The sequence below is a fragment of the Podarcis muralis genome, chromosome 3 (assembly GCF_964188315.1).
Source record: "Podarcis muralis chromosome 3, rPodMur119.hap1.1, whole genome shotgun sequence".
In the NCBI taxonomy this organism is placed as follows: domain Eukaryota; kingdom Metazoa; phylum Chordata; class Lepidosauria; order Squamata; family Lacertidae; genus Podarcis; species Podarcis muralis.
The window spans coordinates 63,406,880-63,431,098 of NC_135657.1; the positions used below are offsets into that span (position 1 = coordinate 63,406,880).

Below are 24,219 nucleotides of genomic sequence, written 5' to 3' on the forward strand. Positions count from 1 at the left end.
TGTTTTCTAGAATATCCCATTGTGAGTTGATATGAATGCTGATTGAGGATACAGTGGCAAAAGCAAAATGCATAAGCCTTGATAGAGTGGTCACTTACTCGTGGCCAAAATAGTTGACATGCATCACCAAAAAATTGGCATTTGCATAGTTACAAATTTACAAATATTTACTGTAATTTAAACAGAAATACAGGGCCAAAGGCATAGGCTCCCCAAACAAAAAGAATGGAGCAGAGATAACACAGAAATATTTGCTGTAAGTTCCAACTGTGCTGTGAAAAAATACAGGTTTTAGACTAATTATTCGTAAAGAGCAGAGCTAAAGAGAAAGCTTGTGCATGCTATATAAGGCTATGTAGAAGATAACCAAGATGGCAGTGGCCTTTGCAACTTTGATGAATGCCTTAATATGAGTCACGCAATGTTCAGGCATGGTATGACTTCACATTCCTCAGAACACAAAAGATCATTCATTGCCTCTAATAATGTCTTAAAAGAAACCTTTTCCAAGAAACGGTTGGAATTTGGGATACAGTCTAAAAGGACAATGACAAACTCCAGGCATTTCTTCAGCACTGAGATCTTTTTGTTAAATTTCTTTCAATAAAAACGCATTAACAGATTGTCTGGTCTCTGTTTTCCTATGCAACATTCACTTTTGCTCCCTTTCCCCTCCCTTTAGAGTAGCTCTGGAATCTGAAATCTTAGCTACATTTATGAATAAAATAAATAAAGTGACTCCATTGCTTCCACTGCAGTGGACAAAATAGGATCAGACTCAGCACTCTGGTTCCTGCTGTTAAGTACAAGGCTCAGGACAAGCATGGGAGAACCCCCCCCCCCAAAAGCTGCATCCTCACATAAGACTTAACAACGAGTTGTGGAAAACTTCAGGCTCAACATTACCCATCTCCTCCAGTGTGACAAGAAGTTCAAAAACTTTTCCTTCTGTTTTAAGCTAATCACAGCTTGTTGTGATGTCCAAACCCATAGCAGTCGGGTGGTATCTTAAATATTATGATAGACCTATAGTAGTGCTAATTCTTGGTTAGAGGAAACAAACAAACCACAAACTAGAGTTTATAAAGCTGACTTGTTTTCATTCCATAATTAAAATTAAGCATAATTCAGTTTTTGGAGATAGATGTTAAAACTATGGTTAATCTAAAATGGAAGCCAAAACTTGATAATGTAATTCCTGACCAATTACTGAATGCAAATAACCAAATGAAGTCAAGGTTTGGATAAAAATAGTATATTTCTTTCACATAAAACTTGCCTTACACTAATATTTCACATGGATTTAAACTTGCTTTGAAAATGCATTCATACCTTCACTGACTGATCTCTGGAGTAACTGCACATGTTTAAAAGAATTCTAACTTGAATGCCATGTGCCAAAATCATTGCTGATAATAAAGCTGGGAAGGGTTCTCTTAATTAAGGATAAATTTAAATTTAAGTCAATCATCCGACCTTTCTGCTTTGTTCAAAAAATACAGTATGTTTTGGTCAAAGTTGCTGTATATGAGTGAAAGAAAAGGTTCAAATGTCTATAGATTTATTTGCATCAGAGTTTCTAATCTTAATTAAGTTGTGGCAGTATATCTTATCAATCCTGTGCTGCTATGTAGCTAGAATTAGTCTGTCCAATGGTCATGCTCAATATAAATGTTCAAGAGGGGGAAATAGATTTTAAGAATCTTTTTTCTTATTAGCATATTATATATCTGTGATATGCCCCTTCAAAGCCACTTTGGTGATATTTATCAGCAGGTTATAATGAACTCCCCCCCCCCCTGGATTCTAAGGCAATCCATAGCAATTACTAGCACATCTGTTAATTAGTCTATCACTTTCATTCTAAGTGGAATTACAATGTAAAGTTTGATGTTAAAGCTCGCTAGAATGTGCACTTAGTAGCTAGTAGAACAGCGAGCAATTATATATCATTGTAATGAATAAATGTCCAATTAATCTCATCCTACTAGATGTTAATGTTTAATGGAAATCTGGCATTTATGTGTTCTGTAATAGAAGACTGCTAAGTAAAATCTGTCAAAATGTTTCCAAGTACGAATTATCTGAAGTTTTGAACTTAATCAGATTTCCAGATATAAACTCCTACCTATCATCTCAACTCTACTGCTGAAACAGGGGCTGTAGGGACAAGACACCTCATGCTGGCAATGGGAGGATCTAACTGGTGGGAAAAACTACACCTCAAAGTGTGACTCCCAAACACCCTCAATCCCTAGGGAAAGGATCATTCATAGCTTGCATTCATAAAATCCCTGGCTCCATTTAGGATCGGGAAAGATTCCTGCCGTGAAACCCTGGAGAACTGCTGGCAGCCAGTATAGAAAATACTGAAATATATAGACCAATGGTACCTTCCCACGTTCTTAATCCTTTCCTGCCTGAGCATGCCAGTGACCATAGAATGCCTTCCACTGCCCTGAATATGAAAAATGCAGCAGGTAAACAACTCTCAACTATCAACTATCAAGTAGTAGCAAAATTAAAGGAGGGCCTTGAGGCACCCTCAAGACAAAGGTCCAGCAGGAGTCAACTACCTGGTTCCATTAGTGCAGTGATGGCCAAACTTGGCCCGCCAGCTGTTTTGGGACTACAGTTCCCATCATCCCTGACCACTGAGTCCTGTTAGCTAGGGATGATGGGAGTTGTAGTCCCCAAACAGCTGGAGGGCCAAGTTTGGCCATCACTGCATTAGTGGAAACCACTGCAAGGACTCCTCCAAATCTGCTCTGGAAGGTTGGGAGAATCCCTAGAACAGTGTGGAGAGGTGGGAGAACAAAGGGGAGATGGTTCTGCTGGGTGAGCAAAAATGCTTGCACTGATGAAACAATCTCCTTAGTGCTACGCAGAACTCTGCCCACACAAATTTCATTATGGCATAAGCTTTTTATGGACTAAATTCAATTCCATCAGATACAAGTAGGAGCACGGTCTCCTTCAAACAAAACACAGCATAAGAACATATTTACGCTGTGGCTTATTGGAAAAACCAACACGTTTATTGGTGAACACCAAGCATACCAATCTATACCCTGACCCCATTTTTCCTTGTAGAAGTCAGACAATGACCCAAGTGTGGTCACTGTTTCATGTGCCAGTCACACCACACTCTCTCAGGTGCATGTCAGGCTCCTTCCAATCTTTTCTCCTGGGAGCATGTACATAGGCGCCGACTCCATGGGGCTTGAGGGGGCCCGAGCCCCCTCAAAAATTCGTTTGGGGGGGCTCCGCCCCCCCAATAATCTCCGGCGCCCCTCCAGCAGAGCGCCATCGCCGCCCCTCCCCCAGCCCAAAATGCACAGGGAGGGGCGGGCTGCATGCCTCCTGCCCTCCCTCCCGAGCAAAAGCTCCACCCAATTTCCTTTGGAGCTGATTAATAGGCGCAGCACGCTCTCCCCTATTCGCTCACGAGGAGGCGGTGCCACTTTATTTGCATATTCATGAGCTTATTTATTATTCATGAGCTTTCCCAGGCCCCCCCAATATTTTTTATAAGTCCGCGTCCCTGAGCATGTAGCAAGAAATCAAAGCTGTGCCCCACTTCTATGGTAAACCTGTATTACTCCACTGAGCTACAGCTCACCATAAGGTCACTTGAGTACTACAGCTAGGACCTTCATGGAGGGTGGAGAGAGAAGGAAGGAGTTGTGTGATTGGTCCGTTTCTGGGAGATTGTCTCTGACAAAGGAAACACTGTGGGTTCTTCCTGGAAGTATTCTTATGCATTGTGTGGGAGGGAACGTGAGATGGGTTTGTGACATCATAGCACCCCTGCCATCATTACTCATGCACTGGTACCTTCAATTCATACTTTAAGCAAAACTATGGTTTCCTGCTACAAGAACTCTCAGGTTCACACATTCCCTCTCCTCCTTCACACCTTTAAGGAAGAGACTGAAAATGTCCAATTTCAAATTTAAACTATTTACTGCTCCAAAGATTTTCAAACTTAAGTTACGGTTGCTTAAACTATGATTTGGTCCAAGCTTGGACCAAAGAGCAGGCTCACTGCAACTCATAGGAGGAACCCACCATTTCCCATTGCATCTGAGCTGGGTCTGAGTGTGTCATCAGTCTTGTGACAGGTGGATGGAGACAAAGTGGGTAGGAGTGCTGCGGGGCTGGTGGCAGACCTATGTTATCACTCTTATTTCTGGTACTATTGTTTTGCTTTCTTTTGAGCTGAAGAGCAGTGCATAGAATCACAAATAGAATCAGTTTGCGCAAGCGCTGGTGCATCAGATGTTGGTGTGGTGTCATGAGAGGATTGGCCTGCCCAAATGCAGTCTTAAGCATTTCATGGAATGCTGTGAAATTTACGGTACTTTGCAATAAACATGTTAGGATCAGGCTGTCGTAGCTATGCAAAGTTTTCAAAGTTAGCTGCCCCTAAACAGAAGTGAGTATGAGGACCAATCTACATTAGCAGGGTGTCAAGAGATGCTTTTTGAGCACTGTGTAACACTGTTAAAAAGAGTTACCTGCTATCTTTAAAAGAGTGGTTGCATGATCACTGTCAGTCAACTTCACAAATCCAACTTGATGTCTAAAGTGATCGGTTCCTTGAAAAGACAGATCCAATGGCTTTCCTTGTAGTAGTTCTTCAATTAAATCTTTACTCGCCATGAAAGCACCAACTGCACTATCAAGAGGAAAAATATATATCAGAACTGATGTTATTCATTAATACCAACACTTCTGCTTAATATTCTTAATGGTTGCATTTTACACCCTCCATTTTTAAAGCACGACAAGAGTCAAGAGTCAATTAAAATATTGTGCATATACAGCTATATAAAATACCAGCTCTCAATCTGATGTGGACTCAGAAAATGTGTCCAAATGGTATCAAAAAGCATCTAAAGGAAAGAGCTTGAATTTACACATCTTTATTTCTTACACGAATATTGAGGCACATGGTTGCTTAGTGTCACAAGCATATGCAAATGTATGGCTCATCTAAGACTTCATTGAACCTTTATTCCCAATAAAGATAGAACTCACAGGTGGAAAATACTTTGATTTCAATGTATCTTTGTTATCTGTAAAGGGAATCTTTGTATGAGTCAATTTTTTTTATTCCGTTGGAGCTGCACTGTACTTTTGTCCTTCCAGGCCATGACGCTTTGTGGTTTAGATTTTTGATTCTTTGTTTTCTTCTTTTTGCTATGTTTGTATTTCTTAACAAAAATCAATAAAATATTTGAAAGGCTATGGTCAGCAGGGCTCTCCTTATTAATTTGACTACTAGACAGTTATTTCTCTGTTGTTATTATTGGGACAATGACTTAATAGTCACTAGGTGGCAGTAACTACCTGGTGAGCAGACATCCTCAAGATCAGAGAAAGTCTACTCAATAAATATTGTGAGTTGGAAGATGTATTATACCACCTTCATTTTGCCTTCCATCAGCCCCCAACTTACCTGCTCTATCCTACAGTCCTGAAAGGAAATACTTACCTGTTTTGACCCTTTGGCCTGAAGTGAAAGATATGGCAGGCTGAGCAATTCTTTCTTTTATGGCTAGCGCCAAGGCTGCAATCACAGCTCCAACAAAATTAAGGCAGGCAGACATCCTAACAGCTACCTCCTTGAAATGTTTCCAGCTTTCAATGGGTATTTTTTCACATTTTCTTGTATGCCAAAGAGCTCTTAGCCATGAAACCACAGTGCATTGAAGAGACTTCTGGGGCCCATTCTCGGCACACACTTGGACCACAGGGGGCACCTTCTGGGCCTCAACACCATCCCATATGAAATAAGCATGCAGCTGCACCTCATAAACATATTTAGTCATTTTCTGTGGGAGCAAGCTACAAGGGAAGATTCCTGTTGCAATGGAAATCCTAAGCGAGCTGCCTTTCAAGGAAGCTCATTTGTCACTGCTATTCTTTCTGAGGAGCCCCAGATATGCTTCTGAGGAACTCCAGGGTTCCTTGATAAACACTGCTTTAAAGGATGGCTTCAGTTCATTACGGGTCCACATAATCCCTTCTCGGCTGTGGCATCATGTGGAGAAACATCAAGAGCAACTGGTCTGCATGCTTATGACAACAAGCAGTGTTTGGCAACAGTTTCTGCTGTTATGGCAGCACATTTTCCAGTCGCCACACAAACAGGAGCTGGCTACATCTCTGCATGGCGCAATCTGCACTGGTGTCTCTCACACAATCATGTAAGGGTTGGCCACTTTGCACAGGTGAACTCAATATGAGACACGGAGAGAAAAATAGCAAGAGGAAACTTGTGCACAGCTCTGTGCAGGTCAGAGCATAGGAAATTCCAGAACTCATTCCTGAATTGCACACCAGATTTACAAACCTCCTCCCCACAAAAAAATGAAAAGGAAAGCCACATAATTCATTTGTGACACTGACTTTTACTGGTTTTGATGTGTCAAAAGCACACTATGAACAAGTTACTTGCAGGTGACTGACTAGAATATGCTGTCAATTAAGACATCCCTTTCTTTTCACCTTACAATATGGACACCCCCTTCCCTCCCCCCTCCTTTCACTCCTGCTACTGTCGCTCAGCTTGCCTTTTGCATCAGAAATACCCTTTGATAGCTGTTCTGAAAATGAAGGCTTACTAAGCTACTATCCTCAGTAGACTCTCTGTGTGATGGGCTCCGTATCTGGTCAATAGCCAGTTCATAAATTACAGTGCAGCAAAGAAAGCAGAAGCACGAGAGACTCTCACTTCTGCTAAAACATACAACCTCGCCCTTGATGAGAGCTCTGCGCCTCAGGGATCAGCTGGATCTCACATTACAGCAGAATCCTCTCAAACTGGTGACACAGACTGTGCTGGATTCAAATTTGTTTTGTAATACCTATCACTTCTCCATTTGGGGTCATGGCCCAGGGTGTTTCCACAAAGTAATGTTCTGTGCAAAATAACAGAAATCACTGGAAGGGACGGTATGAGGGCCAATTCACTTCAAAAGCCCACAGGAAGAAGAAAGGCACAAAACTGCTGGAAGATGAGGACGGGTAATGATGTGTTGCTGGTGCATTCACTTTCATTCTGGCATTGTGCCACTTAAAAAACCTGCTTATTTGTCAGCTTTCTATTCTGCGTGAAGCTAGCTGGGAGCTTAATAATTTTAAATGTAATATGCGCTCTCAACATTTTCAGTCTCCTTTCATTCTGGCCTTTCTCCCCTACGAATTGCTTTGTTAAAGGCAGAGTCAAAACCAGGTCAATGTACTCAAGCAAGTATTACCAGTGAGTTCAATGCTAAGCTTCGCAAATAAAAAAGGCTGTGACCTAAAATTCCTATTATGATTAAAGCAGCAATGCATAAATACAATTATTAGAGCAGTAACTGCTGAGGATTACTCAACAACCCCAGGCCACAAGGACACGCTGTTTGCTACAATGAGTATCCTCTCAGATAAGGACATCCCTGCAGAAGATGAAACATCAATAGGCTGGGTATGCAAAGTGTTTGTTCTGGGTGAATCAGTTATGAAGAATATAACTAGTGAGGTGAGGGACTGGAGGAATGCACAGTAACTTGTCTGCTGGGTGCAAAGATAGGTTATTTAAATATCTTGAGCAATCTACTATCAGAGAGTGCTGGGAAGATATGAGAGTCATGAGAGTAACAGCTATGTAGAGGAATGTAGGGGAGAGATTGTGAATGTTAAGGTAAGCTGCTAAGGAGTCCAGGACCTTCCTGCCAGCCTCCTCTGAAATTCTGGATATGCGACTATGGGAACTGCAGAGAAGAGGCTTGACAGATGAAGAACGGAGGGCTCTTTTTGCTTGAGCGTAGAAAGAAATACCAGAAGAATGTAGCCTACATAAACCAAAGCACAACCACAGAGAAAGCCCTTAAAATCAAATAAAAATAAACTGAACATGCTTCAGGAATAATAAGAGTAGATGCAAAGGAATTTGTGTGCTGACTGTGGCGACAAAGACACCCAAAGGAGGCATTCCAGTGACAGCTACACAACCCTGGGTTTTATTTACACTGGAAGCAGTTGCAGATGCTAAGCTAACACATGGACTGGAGATGGGGTACATTTCCACAAGCCACACACAGCAGCAGCAACATATGCAAGTATCAATCACACAGATTGCCCGCTTTGTGTGGGTACCTCCCAGTCTAATAAGGCCACTGCTGGGGTCATAGTAAGTATCCAGGCAATGAGTGAGCAATGTGATTGGTGCTTGCACACTTTTACACTGCAATGCAAAGTCTTGGCTGTGTGGCCTTTGATTGCTTTCCTGGTGGCTAATGTGAAGCAGAAGTAACAAGAATCAGGACTCATCCTTGTAAATTGAGGGGGAACTGACATGTGTGTGTAATTGACCCAGCGGATTAACAGAAAAGCAGAATAAAAGCCTAAATAACTGAACAAATCAAGAAACAAATAAGCTGTTTTCTAGCTTCTAAGCTGCTCAAGCCTGCTGTGTTATAAAGGGTTTCTCCACAAGCCTAAATGTTTACTATTTTTAATTAATGAAAGATGAAACTTTTTCCTGTCAACTGAAGGTTTCTCAAGTAGTATTTGCATATATCACTTGTGTTGTCAAATATACAGGCCATCAAGTTGACACAACTTCAACCAATCAAAAATAATGAGTGCGGAAATGTAAACTGCATTACTGTATAGGTTTTGGAACTGGACAAAGATGTTGCACTACAGAGAGAGAAAGAGAGGCCTGAGAATGTGACAAAGCAGTTCTTCAGAAGCAGTGCACATTTCGAGAGACGTTATGAAACAAAACATGACATTTAATGACTAGAGACTACACTTGTCAGAAAGGAGGAAACTCATTCCCTTCTTCAATTTTTAATTTAAAGCTGTGCAGAGAGCTAATTCTGCTGCAGTCCTCAAAGCCCTTACTTGGGCACACACTGACAGAGCTCTATAGCCACTCACTCGAGACTTTGAGGATCACACCCAAATTTATTGGAAGCAAAACAAATGGAAGAGTTTTAGCTTTTAGCATAGTGCTGTTGAAAGGGTTGGTTGTGGACTCATTATATCTCTTTGTCCATTTCTCTTTTGTGATTCACTTTCATTAAATTACCCAGCTATTAGCTACAGCACTGAGAAGTCTGAGCAACTTAAGCCCATGCCATACTTTGCTGAAAGCAAATTTGTCAAAAACAAAGAGCCAAAGGCAGAGGTGTACAAAAGGTTCACAAAGCAAATTTGTTAGTTCACTCATGACATGTACATGCTCCACTGAGTGCAAGGGAGATTACTCCCAAGTAAGTGTGCATAAGATTGCAATCTTACTCCATTACTGGAGACCATATTAGCTGACTCAACTACACTAGTTGCTATACACCTCATTATTACAAGGCTCACTATTAAAGAGGCCATTATAGACTAGAATACGGCCTCACAGCACATAATGCAACCACCTCCTGACATTAAGCAGGTTTGAGTCTGATGAGTACTTGGATGGGAGACCTCCTGGATACTAAACTGAGGCCCATGCTAGAAGAAAGTCAGGATATTAATGTACTAATATAAGAATTGTGTGTGTGTGTGTGTGTGTGTGTGTACGCGTGCGTGCGTGCGTGCGAGCGAGCGAGAGATTAGCCAGTGACAGATGTTGGAATTTATCATTTCATGGTGTTTTGACTCAATAGCTTTATATTTTCTCTTCCTTCATATATGTGTATTCCTGACAGCAGAGGATAATCCTGTATGCATCTGATATGTGGGCTCTGGTCTTCAAAACCTTTTGCTATGATATATTTATTAGAGAGCTGGTGTAGTGTGTAGCAGCTAAGCTACATCCATGTTTTTAACTACAGTGGTACCTCGGGTTAAGAACTTAATTCGTTCTGGAGGTTCGTTCTTAACCTGAAACTGCTCTTAACCTGAAGCACCACTTTAGCTAATGGGGCCTCCCGCTGCCACCATGCTGCTGCTGCGCGATTTCTGTTCTCATCCTAAAGCAAAGTTCTTAACCCGAGGTACTATTTCTGGATTAGCAGAGTCTGTAACCTGAAGCATGTGTAACCTGAAGTGTCTGTAACCCGAGGTACCACTGTATTTATTAAGAGGCGTGCTCAGAGGGGTCCAAGCATCACTGAGACTGCAGCATGTTGAGAAGAAGATGTAAACTGGACAAAAATTCCATCCTTCTTCACTTCATCAGGGCTATGACCTTTAGGTTATGTGATTAAAGTAATCTACAGTTTGGCCTTCAATTATCCTTGATCAAACATAAAATTCTCTAAATGCTTTAGCCTTTCCTTTTAAAGAAGGTACTCCAATCTCTAATCATTCTACATTTTACAGCTATATAATAACTTTTTTGAGATGAGGCTACGAGAACTGCACACAGGGCTCCAAATTACTAACAAAGGTATGGGCTAGCAGGAATCTTTGGGGGGAGATTAGCAGTCTCTAGTTTGCATAGCTAATTATCCATGGTTTGCATATAATTTTGTCCCCTTATTACCTATGTGATGTGAGCACTTTTATACGAATAAAGTTTCCTCTATACCACAGAAGGCATAACACTACTAATATAAATTATTAACCCCAGCTATATGTCATTAATGTCATAAATATAGTTAAAATGAAACCAGAATGTTTCTGTTACCCTTTTTTGGGTTACCACACTTTTAAGTAGATTTTAAGACAGCATGTTATTTCAGAGTAAAATGCTTACTTGTCAACTGCGTCTTCACTGGCCAAATGTAGAACAGAGAGGGTGATATGCAAAGAACCACAATGAACCATTGCTTTAGAAAGCCTGCTATCCTTTTGTATTATTTTATCCTGGAGCAGCTGAATAGTGTCTGTGATCTGAGGGAGAACAGAAACACATACAAAAACAATATTACTTTTTTTTTATTAGTGCAATCAGCAGCAAACACAAAGAAAACACTTTGCTCTGCATAAGGGATAGTGCGAGAACACAAACAAAGCTCGAGCACAATGTCTGTTTTACTTGAACTGGACTCCTGCAAGAGACTTTCCCAGTTTGTGGTGCTTCTTGCCTTAAGACAACCCACCATGATAGGAAAGAAATCAGACAGGAAACACAAAACAATATACATTTATTAGGACATGATTTATAAAGCCAAATCCACCCTCTGTTCTATGTATTCTGAGGAAAGCACAGATACATAGGAAAAACATCAAGGTTATAGAAAACCTTGGTCTGATCTGGATGCAGGACGAAAGAGCACGTTATAGCCCATAATCCCTTTCAGAGTGAAGAGATGGGCTCTGCTTCGCTCAGAGCAGACGGGATACATGTTACAATGCAGCCTTAGGGGTGCCTCTTAACACATTAGCACTTTTCATACAAAATGACTCAACTGATCTAATACAGATGTTGGTTGGGGCTTGATCGTGCCCAATGCTGCAAGCCAGCAAAGTTTTATATTATTTTCTACCGAGAGTTGTTAGTTTTCACACTTCAGGGCATCAGTTCTGTCAAACCAAATTACCAGCATCTTCAGCATTTCACTTCTTTAATCAGTTGATCGCTTAAAATGTCAAAGGGACAGAGTTCCCTGGGAAAGCTGCCTTGAAATATTGATGGCTGACTTCTGGTTGATATGTTATGCATACAGGGGATTTTTACTGTGTTCATTACCGTAGGGTTATGATTGCCCTCAAAGGATTTGTCTACACATTGTTATGTCCCGCCCCGCCCCACCCCCCGGTATCAGATTGGTTCTCTGGCTACAGAACTAAATACAGATCTTATTTCTCTCAATAATAGCTTCATGACTGATTCCCCCAGGTTTTCTTACTATGCAGAGTGAGAATTAAAGTACATGTGAAAAGCACAGAATAATGCCACAACAGTGCACTGAGCAAGGGGGAACCTAGTGAACCTCTCCAGCAAGTCCCAGGCTGCTTCTCTTGCCTTCCTTCCCCTTACTAGGCTAGAGAGCCAACCTCAGAAGTGACCGATGCCCCTGGCATCCATCATTAGAAACAGGGGGCAAAAGCTTCTCTGCTCAGTTAATCCACAAGCTTCCTCCTTCATGCCAGGCTGTTCCTGGAATTTTAGCTCTCATCCATGGAGCACCCCAAAGAGAGCGGAGCAACTTCGGAGGCTCGGGGGACATGAAGCCACAGACCACATGTATCAGAGAGACCATAAATGGCTTTTCAAAAAGACACAGAATCACATATTTTACAAGCGACAAATTTCAAAATTTCAAGTGCTAAATAGCCATTTGGGAACATGTTGCAGCCCAATACATGCCTACTCACTGAGTTTAATAGCACATAAGTGCGGTTAAAATGAGTCCCAAAGAACTACCAATTGTTCTGTTAGTGTTTGCTTAAGACAACAGATGGATTTCAATTAGGGAACCAGTCTGATGTGATTTATTAGGCTGTTGTTGTTGTTGTTGTTGTTGTTGTTGTTGTTGTTGTTGTTGTTGTTGTTGCTATTAATTTCTTGTACCCCGCCCATCTGACTGGGTTGCCCCAGGCACTCTGGGTGGCTTCCAGCAAAGTATAAAGCAACACACCAAAACATCAAACATCAAAAGCTTCCTGAAACAGGGCTGCCTTCACATGCCTGCGGAAAGTCCTATGATTGTTTAGCTCTTTGACATTTGGGCAGAACTACCAAGAAGGCCCTCTGCCTGGTTCCCTGCAACTTCACTTCTTGTAGTGAGGGAACTGCCAGAAGGCCTTCAGAGCTGGATCTCAGTGTCAAAGCTGGACTATGTGGGTGAAGATGCGCCTTCAGGTACACAAGACCAAGGCCGTTTAGGGATTTAAAGGTCAGCACCAACATGTCCACCTAATATATATCTTAATTCATATATAATCCATCTCTTTACTATAAAAACATAATTCAGGGGATTCATATAAGATAAAAACAACTAAAAATCACCCACATTGAAATTTTGTACACCAATCAAGAATCATAGAATTGTAGAGTTGATAAAGGACCCTGCCCATGCAAAACTATATTCTAAAACACCTCAGGAAATGGGAAAGATCATTTGACATTACAAATTACAATTCCTAATATTGGCAACTGACAAGGACGATAACCTTGCACATTTTAATGTTTGGTTTTATTTAGTTAGTTAGTTAGTTACATATTCTTGTTTGCAGCAATGTACTTGGCTGACACAATCTTGCTGAAGAAAATGAATCTAGTTGCTTTGTAAGATGAAGTTGGATAATGAGTTTTGCCTTGTAAAGGCTATTAAGTTATTTAGTTTTATTTTTCCATCCAGTAACAGCCATATGAGAAAATGTTTGTCTTCAAATTACACCCAGTCATTTTTGCAATGCACAGAAGCAAAGCAAAAAACATTTGCTACAGCATACATTCAACCGCAGTATTACCAGAAATTAAATCAAGTAACTATTAAATGTTGTTTAGATGAGAAATTTCCTGAACTAAATTAAGGAAATCAAAGATTTGTTTTCATCCAGCAGACATTACAGTCCAATTAAAATAAGTAATCAAATGGACCTAAAATAAATTTATATCTGAAACCAGTGCATGGCAGTTATTAAAAACAACAGATAGCTATTCTTAGAATAATCTAATCAAAATGGAACCAAAAGCATCCTCCTCCTCATTGTGGAAGGCAAAGGGAGCCTGAAACTTACATAAGAAAAACCCTGCTGGATCAGGCCAAAGACCCATGTAGTCCAACATCTTGTTCTCCAGCAGACAGCTGTGTGTACATAGGAGCCAGGAAAAAGGACCTCAGTGCAGCAGTACACCACTCACTTGTGGTTCCCAGCAACTGGTACTCAAAGGCATACTGCCTTCAACCGTGGGAGCAGAGTACAGTCAAAGGGCTAGGTAGTCATTGCTGCAGTTTATCATGTCTGAACTGAACTTGAGGAAGCACATTCCTGACACTGTCAGCAGGCTGGCAAAACAGCTTCCAACATGGCGTGGGAGAGCTCTTCTTTTGAAAAAGGAAGGGAACGCCATTCTGTCTCCAAATTCATATTCTCATGTATACATGAGCTTCTAGCACGCAAAGGAATGTCCATACCCAGAGCTCTATGTGTACACACTTCTTAGGAGGCCACATACTGGACCATCTCTATAAGGGACCGCGTGCCAATGGTGGGTTGGGCCAAAACCAAATTATGTATGGGGCAGAGCTGGCAGTGGGGCAGAGCACACACCACACACCAGAGACTGCAGAGAAGGCAACCATACATGGAATATACATGCATGCATTTATTAGCACCCATGCAACATACATATAACCTTCCTCCCCATGTTATCCAGCCCTGCTTCTGAGCTGATTAGCTGAAGAGCAAGGAAGAGGCGGCTTCAGAGACCTGCTGCTTTTCCTGCTGCTCAGCAACTTCACATTCAACTGGGCAATGGCAGCTGCTGGGCAGAGTAAGGCAACATTGCTTACCTGGCTTCCCAATGTGGAAGTCACTGATGGTAACTGAGAGGGAAGGGGGCCAGGAGCTTAGCGCAGTACAAGCACAGTGGCAGAACCAATTCAATGCTCCTGGTGCTACATCTGCAGGTTCAAAGTTCCATTCCCCACGATGTCTCCCACTAAACAAGTGTTCAGTAGCGAAAAGGAGGCAGCTCCTTTGGGAATCAAGCGCCTTGAGGAGCAACTCCCAAGAGAGCCAGTTTCCTTCGTTCCTCACCTTTCTTGTTGTTGAAAGCAAGGGAAGATTTCTGGAACCACCAGTTCAAAGCACAAAACCCTTCTGCTTCAAGGCACAGAATCAATGTCTAAGCTCTGGTTTCATTATTCACAAGTGATTTTGTCCTCTATGAGATCAGAATAATAATAAAAAGTAAGGCTACCTTTGGATTTGTGATTGGAACTGAGATGAAGTAATTTGGTTTATCTTGATTTTTCTTTTTCTTCTTTATTAGATTGTCTTCCTCACTTTCCCTCCCAGTAGTTCTCTTTCTCGTCTTTTTAACATATGGTTTAGCTGCGCTTTTATCTGGGTAGGAAAGGAGGGTGGAGAGGTGTTACAATACTGTGCACACGTGAGTAGAACAATACATAAATTCTCGAAATTAGTACGCAAAGAGTCAATACCTCAAGAACCACCTCTCCCCGTACAAACCAACCTGGACTCACTGTGTTCATGATCTGAGGCATTCTTTATGTACCTCCCCCACATGAGGTACCGTTCCACTCCACACATCCCACACGTTTTCCATTTACTCTTCAACAGTCAAAGCCTACTGCGCCTGCTCAGTCCTCACTGGGCTGCGGGGTTCTTTCTTTTTAGAAATATTTCTAAAATATTTCTTTCTTTTTAAATATTTCTTGAACTTCAGCAAACCTCAGGTTTCCTCTTATTCTACTGACACCTCCCTCTTATGCATAGTTGTTGCCCTTTGGGTGGCTTAAAAAATAATAATACAGTGGTACCTCGCAAGACGAATGCCTCGCAAGACGGAAAACTTGCAAGCCAAAAGGGTTTTTTGTTTTTTGAGCTGCTTCGCAAGACGATTTTCCCTATGGGCTTGCTTTGCAAGACGGAAACGTCTTGCAAGTTTGTTTCCTTTTTCTTAACACCATTAATACAGTTGCGACTTGACTTCGAGGAGCAACTCATAGCACGCGGTGTGGTAGCCTTTTTTGAGGTTTTTGAAGACTTTGGTGATTTTTGAAGCTTTTCCAAAACTTTTCCGACACCGTGCTTCGCAAGACGACAAAACTCGCGGAACGAATTAATTTTGTCTTGCGAGGCACCACTGTACTGTACTTATATCCCACTTTTCCTTAAAGAAGCTTGTGGGTTCTTCCGCTTCCCCTTTTATCTTCCAATACCCCTATGAGGTAGGTTAGGCTGATAGACAACCATTGGCCCAAGGTCACAGCTTCACAGCTGAGTTGAGAATTGGAACCCCTGTCTAACACCTCAAGAAGTGAACTGGAATTCTAACATAGGGTGACAGAAACAAGGGCCTGACATTTTAAGAGGATTTTAGCTCATATACATTTTTTCCTAAAATTAATTAATCGATTACCCCCTTTACTGGGCATCTGCTTTCCTGTCAATGGCTACATATACCCTTGTGGTAATCTGTCAGAGGCTGGCATGCATGGCATCACAGAAAAATGTGTTCTGGATTACCTAACCTGTAACAAAAACTCCCCTGCTTCCATTTCCACTATGACTACCTCAGGATAAGTCTCAATCCTATACACATCTACTTGGCTATAAATGTTGCAAATAAATAGTAATCATAATAATAAATTTTTATTTATACCCTGCCCTCCCTGGCTAGGGCCGGGTTCAGGGTGGCTAACACCGAATATGAATTACAATAAACGTAATAGAAAAAAGGGGGGGAAAGAAAAAACAGTTAATTAAAATACTGCTTAAAAATACTGCTTAAAATACAGCTTAAAATGCAGCCTCATTTTAGTAGTAGCCCATAAATCAAGACCATAAAGGAAGAAAACATCAGATATTCACCCGAGCCAGCTATCCATGCTGGTCCGACATGGCCTAGCAAAAAAAGCCAAGGGAAATTTTATATACCAAATTCCCATATAAGGGGTCAGAGTGAGTCCAAGCTGAAGGCCAGGCAGAACAGCTCCATCTTGCAGGCCCTGCAGAAAGATGTTAAATTCCACAGGGCCCTGGTCTCATGTGAGAGCGTTCCACCAAGTCAGGGCCAGTGCTGAAAAGGCCCTGGCCCTAGTTGAGACCAATCTAACTTCCTTGAGGCATGGGACCTCCAAAGTGTTGTTATTTATCGACCTTAAGGTCCTCCGCGGGGCATACCAGGAGAGGCGGTCCCATAGGCATAAACAGTTATGCTCTCAAATGCTTCTATGTTTTCTCCAAAACCGGCATAATTTAATGTTGCTTCTGAGCCAGTACATTCCAGTATTTTCTATGCTGCACTCACTGTCTTTTTACAACTCTGATTTATTTATGAAATTTCTAAACTGCCTTTCATCCAAGGATCACCGGGTGATTAACAATATAAAAATACGCAACACAGGAATAAACAAAAACATTACTCCCCACGCATATATTTGGGGTGATGGTTATTGTTTCTTAACTGACGATGAAATAACGGCGCCACCCTGTCCAGGCCAGATTTGCAAAACACAACTGAGGTTATCTTCCTGCTACTGGAAGATTTAATTGGCCCTGTTCTGGTACCTCCTGCCACAATCAGCCCTTTAATTAGCTGTTTCAAATCTGCAGTTCAAACAATCTCAGCATTTGCTCATTACCTTTTTATTGTATTTTTCATTATCACAATTGCACATTTTTCTGCATTTTCTTAAAGGGCAAGCACTAGGAAGCGGAGAATTTGTAGTTCACAGAATATTTTGTGATTCACTCGGGATCTGAGTGCATTTTTGTGGTTAAAGGATGCAAACATTTGGGACTTTGGGGAGAGGTGGTGCCAACATTCAAGGACTACAATAGATGCATTTGTAATTGCTAAGGTCAGAGTACAAAATACGAAGAAATTTGGCCCAAGTGGAACATGCCTGTTTACTTCCAAGATGGAAATTTGAGCTGAAGCTACTTCACAGCTCTGGATTAGTATTTATACTTACTGCTAAATTCATCTTCAATATCTGCTTTGGCAAATGGCATTTCCATCATCAAGCAACATACAGAATCATCAAGACGGCGGGATTCCTCTTTTCGTTTTTTTCTTTGCTTTTTCTTCCGCTCCGCAATTTGCCTTCCATCTGGAATACATTTGAAACAATGAGTTGGGTTTTAGATTTCAAGGCTGATGAAATCATCGCCAATAAAACTCAGTTCCAGGCTCACAGCTCACTGCAAGGCAGCTTTTCAAGTAGAATACCAGAGGCTCTCACAAAGCAATTGCTTGTTCCTCCAAACTGCAAGTTTAGGTTTCATTCTTAGCTTTCGATGTTTTATGAACAATCCCAAAATACATCTGTGTGTCTTGACTCCCTTTTTGAAAGCCACAAGTAATGCTGACTTGCTTTACAAGGGTCTATGCAGTTGAGAATGATTAAACTTCCAATCCTCTACACCAGAGTAAGTTTTCCCTACTACTGCATCTGTGTATGCCAATCTTCTAAACAGCTTGTGGGTTCTTATAAACAGGGTGTGGATTCTTCAACTATATACATAATCAAATTCCTTACTTTTTTTAAATAAAAATATTCATATACCTCATTAAAAATATCAAAGCTGTTTAAAATAATATACCTATATATTATAAAAACACATAAAAAAATAAAATCAAGATACCATCAACTAACTAGCATGAAAATATGTATTCTTAATTGCCTGCACAAGCCTGGAAGAATAGAAAAGTTTTTAGCAGAAGGCACATTTTTTGCATATTCTACAGGGCTGGGCTGATGACACTAAAGGTTCTATTTTGTGTTGATGTCAAATGAGCCCTGCCAACTTAGGTGACAACTGTTGTCACATAAAAATAATTATACACCTTTTGTTAATGAAAAGGTACAACTTACTGTGTCTTTTTAAAATAAAAACAATTAACTGTGACTCTAAACTGATAGTAGCAATCTAAGGAGAGATCATCATAACTGAATTAGTGATGTAATGCTTCTTCCATTATGCAGGTATAATTGTAGTATGACATAACAGTTATCGTCGTGTAGTGGAAGAAGTGATACATCAGAAATTCAACATATCAGGAAATAGCTCATTACTACAGAGCCCTCCTTTTTCAGATCTTCACTATCAGGTAGTCCAAATCTAACCCAATGGGGGAATTTGGCAACAGACACACCTGTTCTGTTCTTGTGGCAAAGAAATCACTGGCTTGATAGATGAAGTGAAGTGTAAAAAACACAAGCACATGATCCAGATTATTAGTGCCCTGTATAGCGTCTCTTAGATACCTCATCCCTCATCCGTAGTGCTAGGGGAGATAAATCACCTGATTAGATACTAATTGGCTTCAGCTTAAAGCAGCGAGGGAAGGCTAACAAGGCAGTTGTTAGCTGATCCTGAAGGTTGTACAGGAAGTAGCTGCTGGCTGATTAAAAAAGAAATGTGGCATTTAGGTGAATTGCATATACAGCTTCCTGTTGTATGCACATACAGTGACAAACACAGGTTTGCCATAATGTAAATATGAGAGGTTAAAACCTTCCTTCCCGATTCAGAGATCCTCTCCTCTATGCCTTGGGGGAAGTGAATCCTCCCAGCCATTCTCTATATAAAAGCCTCATGAGATTTAAGGGAGGGAGGAGAACTGATCTTCTGTTCTGTCTCCTGAATGCAAAATCTGCACAGGATCCTACTCATATAGGAAAAAAGGAATATCATGCAAATCTCTGCACACACAGTGGTTTAGTGTGAATGGTCATTCTGTCATCTCAGAATTCCTATCTACCTCCAGTGTTAGGCATGAAGGGTTAGGCATCTGAATTTCCAACTATAGAAAAGTCTCAGGCACAGCTTATCACCCTCAGACGTTCAGGAAAAATAATCGTGTTGTCATTGTTTGCATATAAGCTTCACACATTACATCTTTTAGGTACATGCCTTGGAGGTTTTAAGTGTACGCCAAAATTGTAAACTGTAAGAGTGACAAACAGGTTTGCAAATGCATCATAATGACATATCAATGGAGAAGCTATGCCTGGCCATAGCTTCCTGTTGTGTGCACTTTCCATGACAAACCCAAGTTTGCCATCCTATAATCAGGAGCAAAAGGCGATTCTGCCAATTGACTGTTGTGTGGCTGATTTCATCGTCAACTGTATCGAAAAATAAAATACACCCTTTACCCTGATGGGAAGGAAGAGAAAAGCTAAAGTGCCATTTTTGCCCCCTCAAAATTATATATTTCGACTTTAAACTATCAGCATCCAAAGAACCAGGCAAGTGTTGAACGTCACTGTTTGTAATAGTAACAAGTGAAGCAGGGATTACCTCAAGGGAAATTATCCAGAGGATGAGATAAACAAGTGAGTCATAGTGTTGGGCTTGCTGCAGGTTGACAAATTGGATGTGTAATTCTCTGCAGTTCAGAAACAGTAACTTCAGTACATCATTTATGGTTGTCTGTTATTATCATTTGCTGATGTGTAATTTGAACTGAACTTGTAGAACAGATACTAAAAGATCCATGGTGGCTCTGGGACATTAAGATCAACGCTGCAATACAAAGCATGCCTAATTAGAAGTTACACTGAACACAGTGGACTTCTTTCTGGGTAAATATGCCTTGAATTGGGCTGCATCTCTAACTGCTTCCCAAACATATACATTTTTTTCATCTTTCTTAAATTGAATATATGTTTTGAACTGGGACTCTGTGGAGACCATAGGCTGTATTGATATTACCACTGAATTATAACAAGCAGGATAAGTGCTGAATTACCGTATTTTTCGCCCCATAGGACGCACCGGCCCATAGGACGCACCTAGTTTTTTGGGGGGAAATAAAGAAAAAAAATTATTTCCCCCCCAGGTGCGGGGCTGGGGCGGGGGAAGCCCAAGCTTCCCCCGCGGCTCTCCCACGGCTAGCGGAGCACTGCACGAAGCCCGAAGCTTGGGGCGTGCTGAGCTCAGAGCGCCCCAAGCTTCTGGGTGCCGGCAATGTCTCCGCTAGCCGTGGGAGAGCTGCATCTCCCACGGCTAGCAGATAGCTTCCTGAAGCCTGGAGAGCGAGAGGGGTCGGTGCGCACCGACCCCCCTCACTCTCCAGGCTTCAGCGAAAGCCTGCATTCGCCCCATAGGACGCACACACATTTCCCCTTCATTTTTGGAGGGGGGAAAGTGCGTCCTATAGGGCGAAAAATACGGTATGAGCAGATGTGGGATGGATAGTAGGTATGTGGATCCCAGTCATAAAATATTCTCCTTACAGATTCCACACTGAAACAAGATTCATCCTTAATTATATTTATTGCCGATATAGAACAGAGTGATGTGTTGCTCTTTCCTAGGAGGCTTGGCTATCTTGCGTAATTTAGGCTATCAAATGTGCTCTGCAAAACTAGAAAGGCTGTATCTGGGGGTTCCCTTTCAAGCAATAGTAGTTTGCTTCAGCCATTTCTTCAGCAATATTTCTTTTTAGTGCTGTTTGCACTGCCAGTGCCGTGGGGTGTAAACTACTCCTGCTCATTTAAAGCTACTCCAGTAAAGCACTTCTACACCTACCAACATGTGCAATGTTGCACTTGTGTAATGACAATAAAGAATCTATTCTATTCTATTCTATTCAACATGAAGTGCTTCGCTGCTTGAATAAACAACTGCTGTTTGAGATGATAGATGTAAATGCACTCCATTTTGGGAGCCTGCATTTCTCAACCGAATTATATTAAAGGGTACCAAGGCATCCTGCAAGTTGTGAATTGCTGGCAGCTATAAAAGCAGGCCAAATGCAAATCATGTTGCCTTCATGGCTCTAACTGCAACACAAAGGACAGAAAAATCCCTCCATCACCCCAATAATTCATGGCCTAGAGTTTCTCTGAGAAAGTAGATTCCACAAGCAGAAAAAAAAACTAGGAAGAAAAGGCAGTGATTTCATAGTTTGTGGTAATGTGGTATAGCACATAAAGTGTTGCAGTTAAAACTATGACACCCCCTGGTTAGCGCTGAGCAAGTCATTTCCAGCCAAATTTCTCACAGGGTTGTTGTAAGGCTATGAGGAGAGAGCAAAAATAATTTCATGCCAACCATAAGCTTATAGAAAGGAGAATGAGCTAGACAAGTGTACCAAAAGTATGTGTAAACATAAATCATCATTAATTAGGTGAACATTTAAAAGAGCATTTGGAATGGTAAACAAAACCCAGTAGCCTGCAGTGTCATTTGTTCTTTCTTCTATGCTAATTGTGCATAACAAATTGGTTTTTATACTCCTCTTTCCCCCAGCTGTTATGTCAAAGAACACTGAACCATACACAGTATACTACTTGTGGCATTTCCACTTGCCCTATCTGTCCCTTCACTGCCATTTGATACTCCTATCTCAATTCCCACTCCTGGGAGAAACTTATAGTTTTCAGAGCATAGTCAGCCACATTGCCGAAGCTAAACAAGTCTGGGTCTGGAAGTCCTATACAAGCCACTTTGAGTTCTGGAGGGTGAGGTGTTGCAGAATAATAAGTAACAAATCCCTACTAGCCTATCTAATGTAGCTGTGTCACATCCAAATTCTGTACTGCACCTAGCAGATCATGGATACCAAACAAGCATTTGCTACTAGTAGCACTCATTTTTATTCCCAGAATACACACTGCTTAATCACTGCAAGGTTAAACATCATCAGTAAAACTATCTAGCTATCTATCTATAGGGATGCCTAGGGCTTGCCGATCAGGTTGGTGGTTCAAATCCCCGCAACGGTGTGAGCTCCCGTTGCTCGGTCCCTGCTCCTGCCCACCTAGCAGTTCAAAAGCAGGTCAAAGTGCAAGTAGATAAATAGGTACCGCTCCGGCGGGAAGGTAAACGGTGTTTCCGTGTGCTGCTCTGGTTCACTAGAAGCAGCTTAGTCATGCTGGCCACATGACCCAGAAGCTGTACGCCGCTCCCTTGGCCAATAAAGCGAGATGAGCGCCGCAACCCCAGAGTCGTCCATGACTGGACCTAATGGTCAGGGGTCCCTTTACCCTTTATCTATCTATAGCAAGGTTGCACAATGGGCCCTTCTCCTCCTGAATGAGAATACCTTGTTTATCCCCAGCAGGGGTCTGCAACCTGCGGCTCCGGAGCTGCATGTGGCTCTTTTACACCTTTGCCGCGGCTCCGGGGTGGATACTAGCGAGGGGAGGAGGCGCATTGTGCGCCCCGACACTCCCCACTGTGGCGGGCGCTGTACTGGCTGTGACGTCGCATGGGGGCAGTGTGTGCGTTAGTCACGCACCGTCCCAACGTCACCTTCCCGCCCACTGTCAGATCGGAGGGCAGCGGCGCGCATGCTTTAAATGTTGCAATGGTTTTGCGGCTCCCAGGTGTTTTTTTCTTCGGAAACGGGTCCAAGTGGCTCTTTTTGTCTTAAAGGTTGCAGACCCCTGATCCCCAGCAATAATTCAAATCTACAGTTCTGACGGTGACTCTAAAGATCTGAGGCTATTATGGCTGAGAAAACAAGATGTATGCGCCAAATGGTTTGTGCTTAAGTGAAAAACTTCAGGCATACCTTTGTACACGTGACTGTGCTGAGGGCTAAAATGCATGTCGGAAGCTACCCCAAGCACGGGAAATGTTTCAAAGCAGCTTTGTGTCAGAAGGGGGACAGCAACACCAAAAATAGGGAGCCGAAACCGACAACCAAAATTGGGGGAGCCTTCATTATACACCTTTAGGCGTCAGGCAAAAATGTTCCATTTTAGCTAGGCTTCTGGTTGCTTGATTGACATCCTATGTCCTTTTTAAAAGTGGTTCTTTTTTGAAAGGGGGCGGGAGATGTTATTGGGTTGTTGTTTTTATTTTGATTATATATATTGTGGTTTTACATTTTGATTTTGTTCTGTGAACCGCCCTGAAACCTCCAAGTATAGGGCGGTATATAAATTTAAATAATAATAACAATTACTCCGTGGCAGTGCCAAATTCAACCCCTGGCATCCCCAGGCGGGGTTAGGAGAGCCTCCTGCCTGAAACCCTGGAGTGCTGCTGCCAGCCAGGGTAGGCAATACTAAGCAATGGTCTGGCTCGGTATAAGGCAGGTCCCCGTGCCTCTTTCTCCTCCTGCTGCTGCTGCTGCTCACCGGTCTGCTGCAAGAGCTGGCTGCTTGTCGAGAGAGGCTGCCCGTTCTCTCCGGCTTCGCACGGGGCCTCCGCCTCCAGCCCATGGGATCCCGCCCTGCAGGGAGGCGAACGCTCTCGAGCTGCCATGACGACCCAGGCACCACGCGGCCCCCGCCTCTCCGCAGGAGGCGCCCGCGGGCCGAGGGGGCTCCGAGGACGAAGCGGCGCGGCTGCGCCTGCGACAAGGCGGGCGGAACGGAGAGTCCGGAGCCAGAGGGTCCGCGGTACCATAGCCCGGCTGGCACCTCTGCCTTAGCGGGGACCGGGCAACTACGGGAAGGCGGAGGGGTCAAGAGCGAAGTTCTGCGGAACGCTCGGAACGCAGGGAGGGAGCGAGAGACGCCCCTCTGCCTTAGCAGGAAACTACGAATCCCAGCATGCAATGCGGCCGCAGAGAGTGTGTTTAGGCCGGGCGCGGAGTTGTATCTGAATGCTTTCGTTGCGTTCAGTCAGAGTTGCCTCCGTTGTCGCCAAGGGCCACCTGTTTTGTGC

At 42.4% G+C, this 24,219-nt stretch overlaps 1 protein-coding gene across 7 annotated transcripts in view; it reads right to left on the reverse strand.

Moving 5' to 3' along the window:
* AKAP7 (A-kinase anchoring protein 7) overlaps nt 1-24,013 on the reverse strand; it is a 77,951-nt gene extending 53,938 nt beyond the window's left edge. For all 7 annotated transcript variants that reach the window (XM_028723422.2, XM_077925993.1, XM_028723421.2 and 4 more), the window contains exons 1-5: nt 23,688-24,013; nt 17,559-17,696; nt 14,816-14,961; nt 10,697-10,833; nt 4,521-4,681 (exon numbers count right to left, since the gene is read on the reverse strand). In XM_028723422.2, coding sequence (XP_028579255.2) covers nt 4,521-4,681; nt 10,697-10,833; nt 14,816-14,961; nt 17,559-17,696; nt 23,688-23,958 — 853 coding nt within the window. In that variant the 5' untranslated portion in view covers nt 23,959-24,013. The remainder of the gene's footprint in view (nt 1-4,520; nt 4,682-10,696; nt 10,834-14,815; nt 14,962-17,558; nt 17,697-23,687) is intronic.
* Between the last annotated feature and the right edge of the window lie 206 nt (nt 24,014-24,219).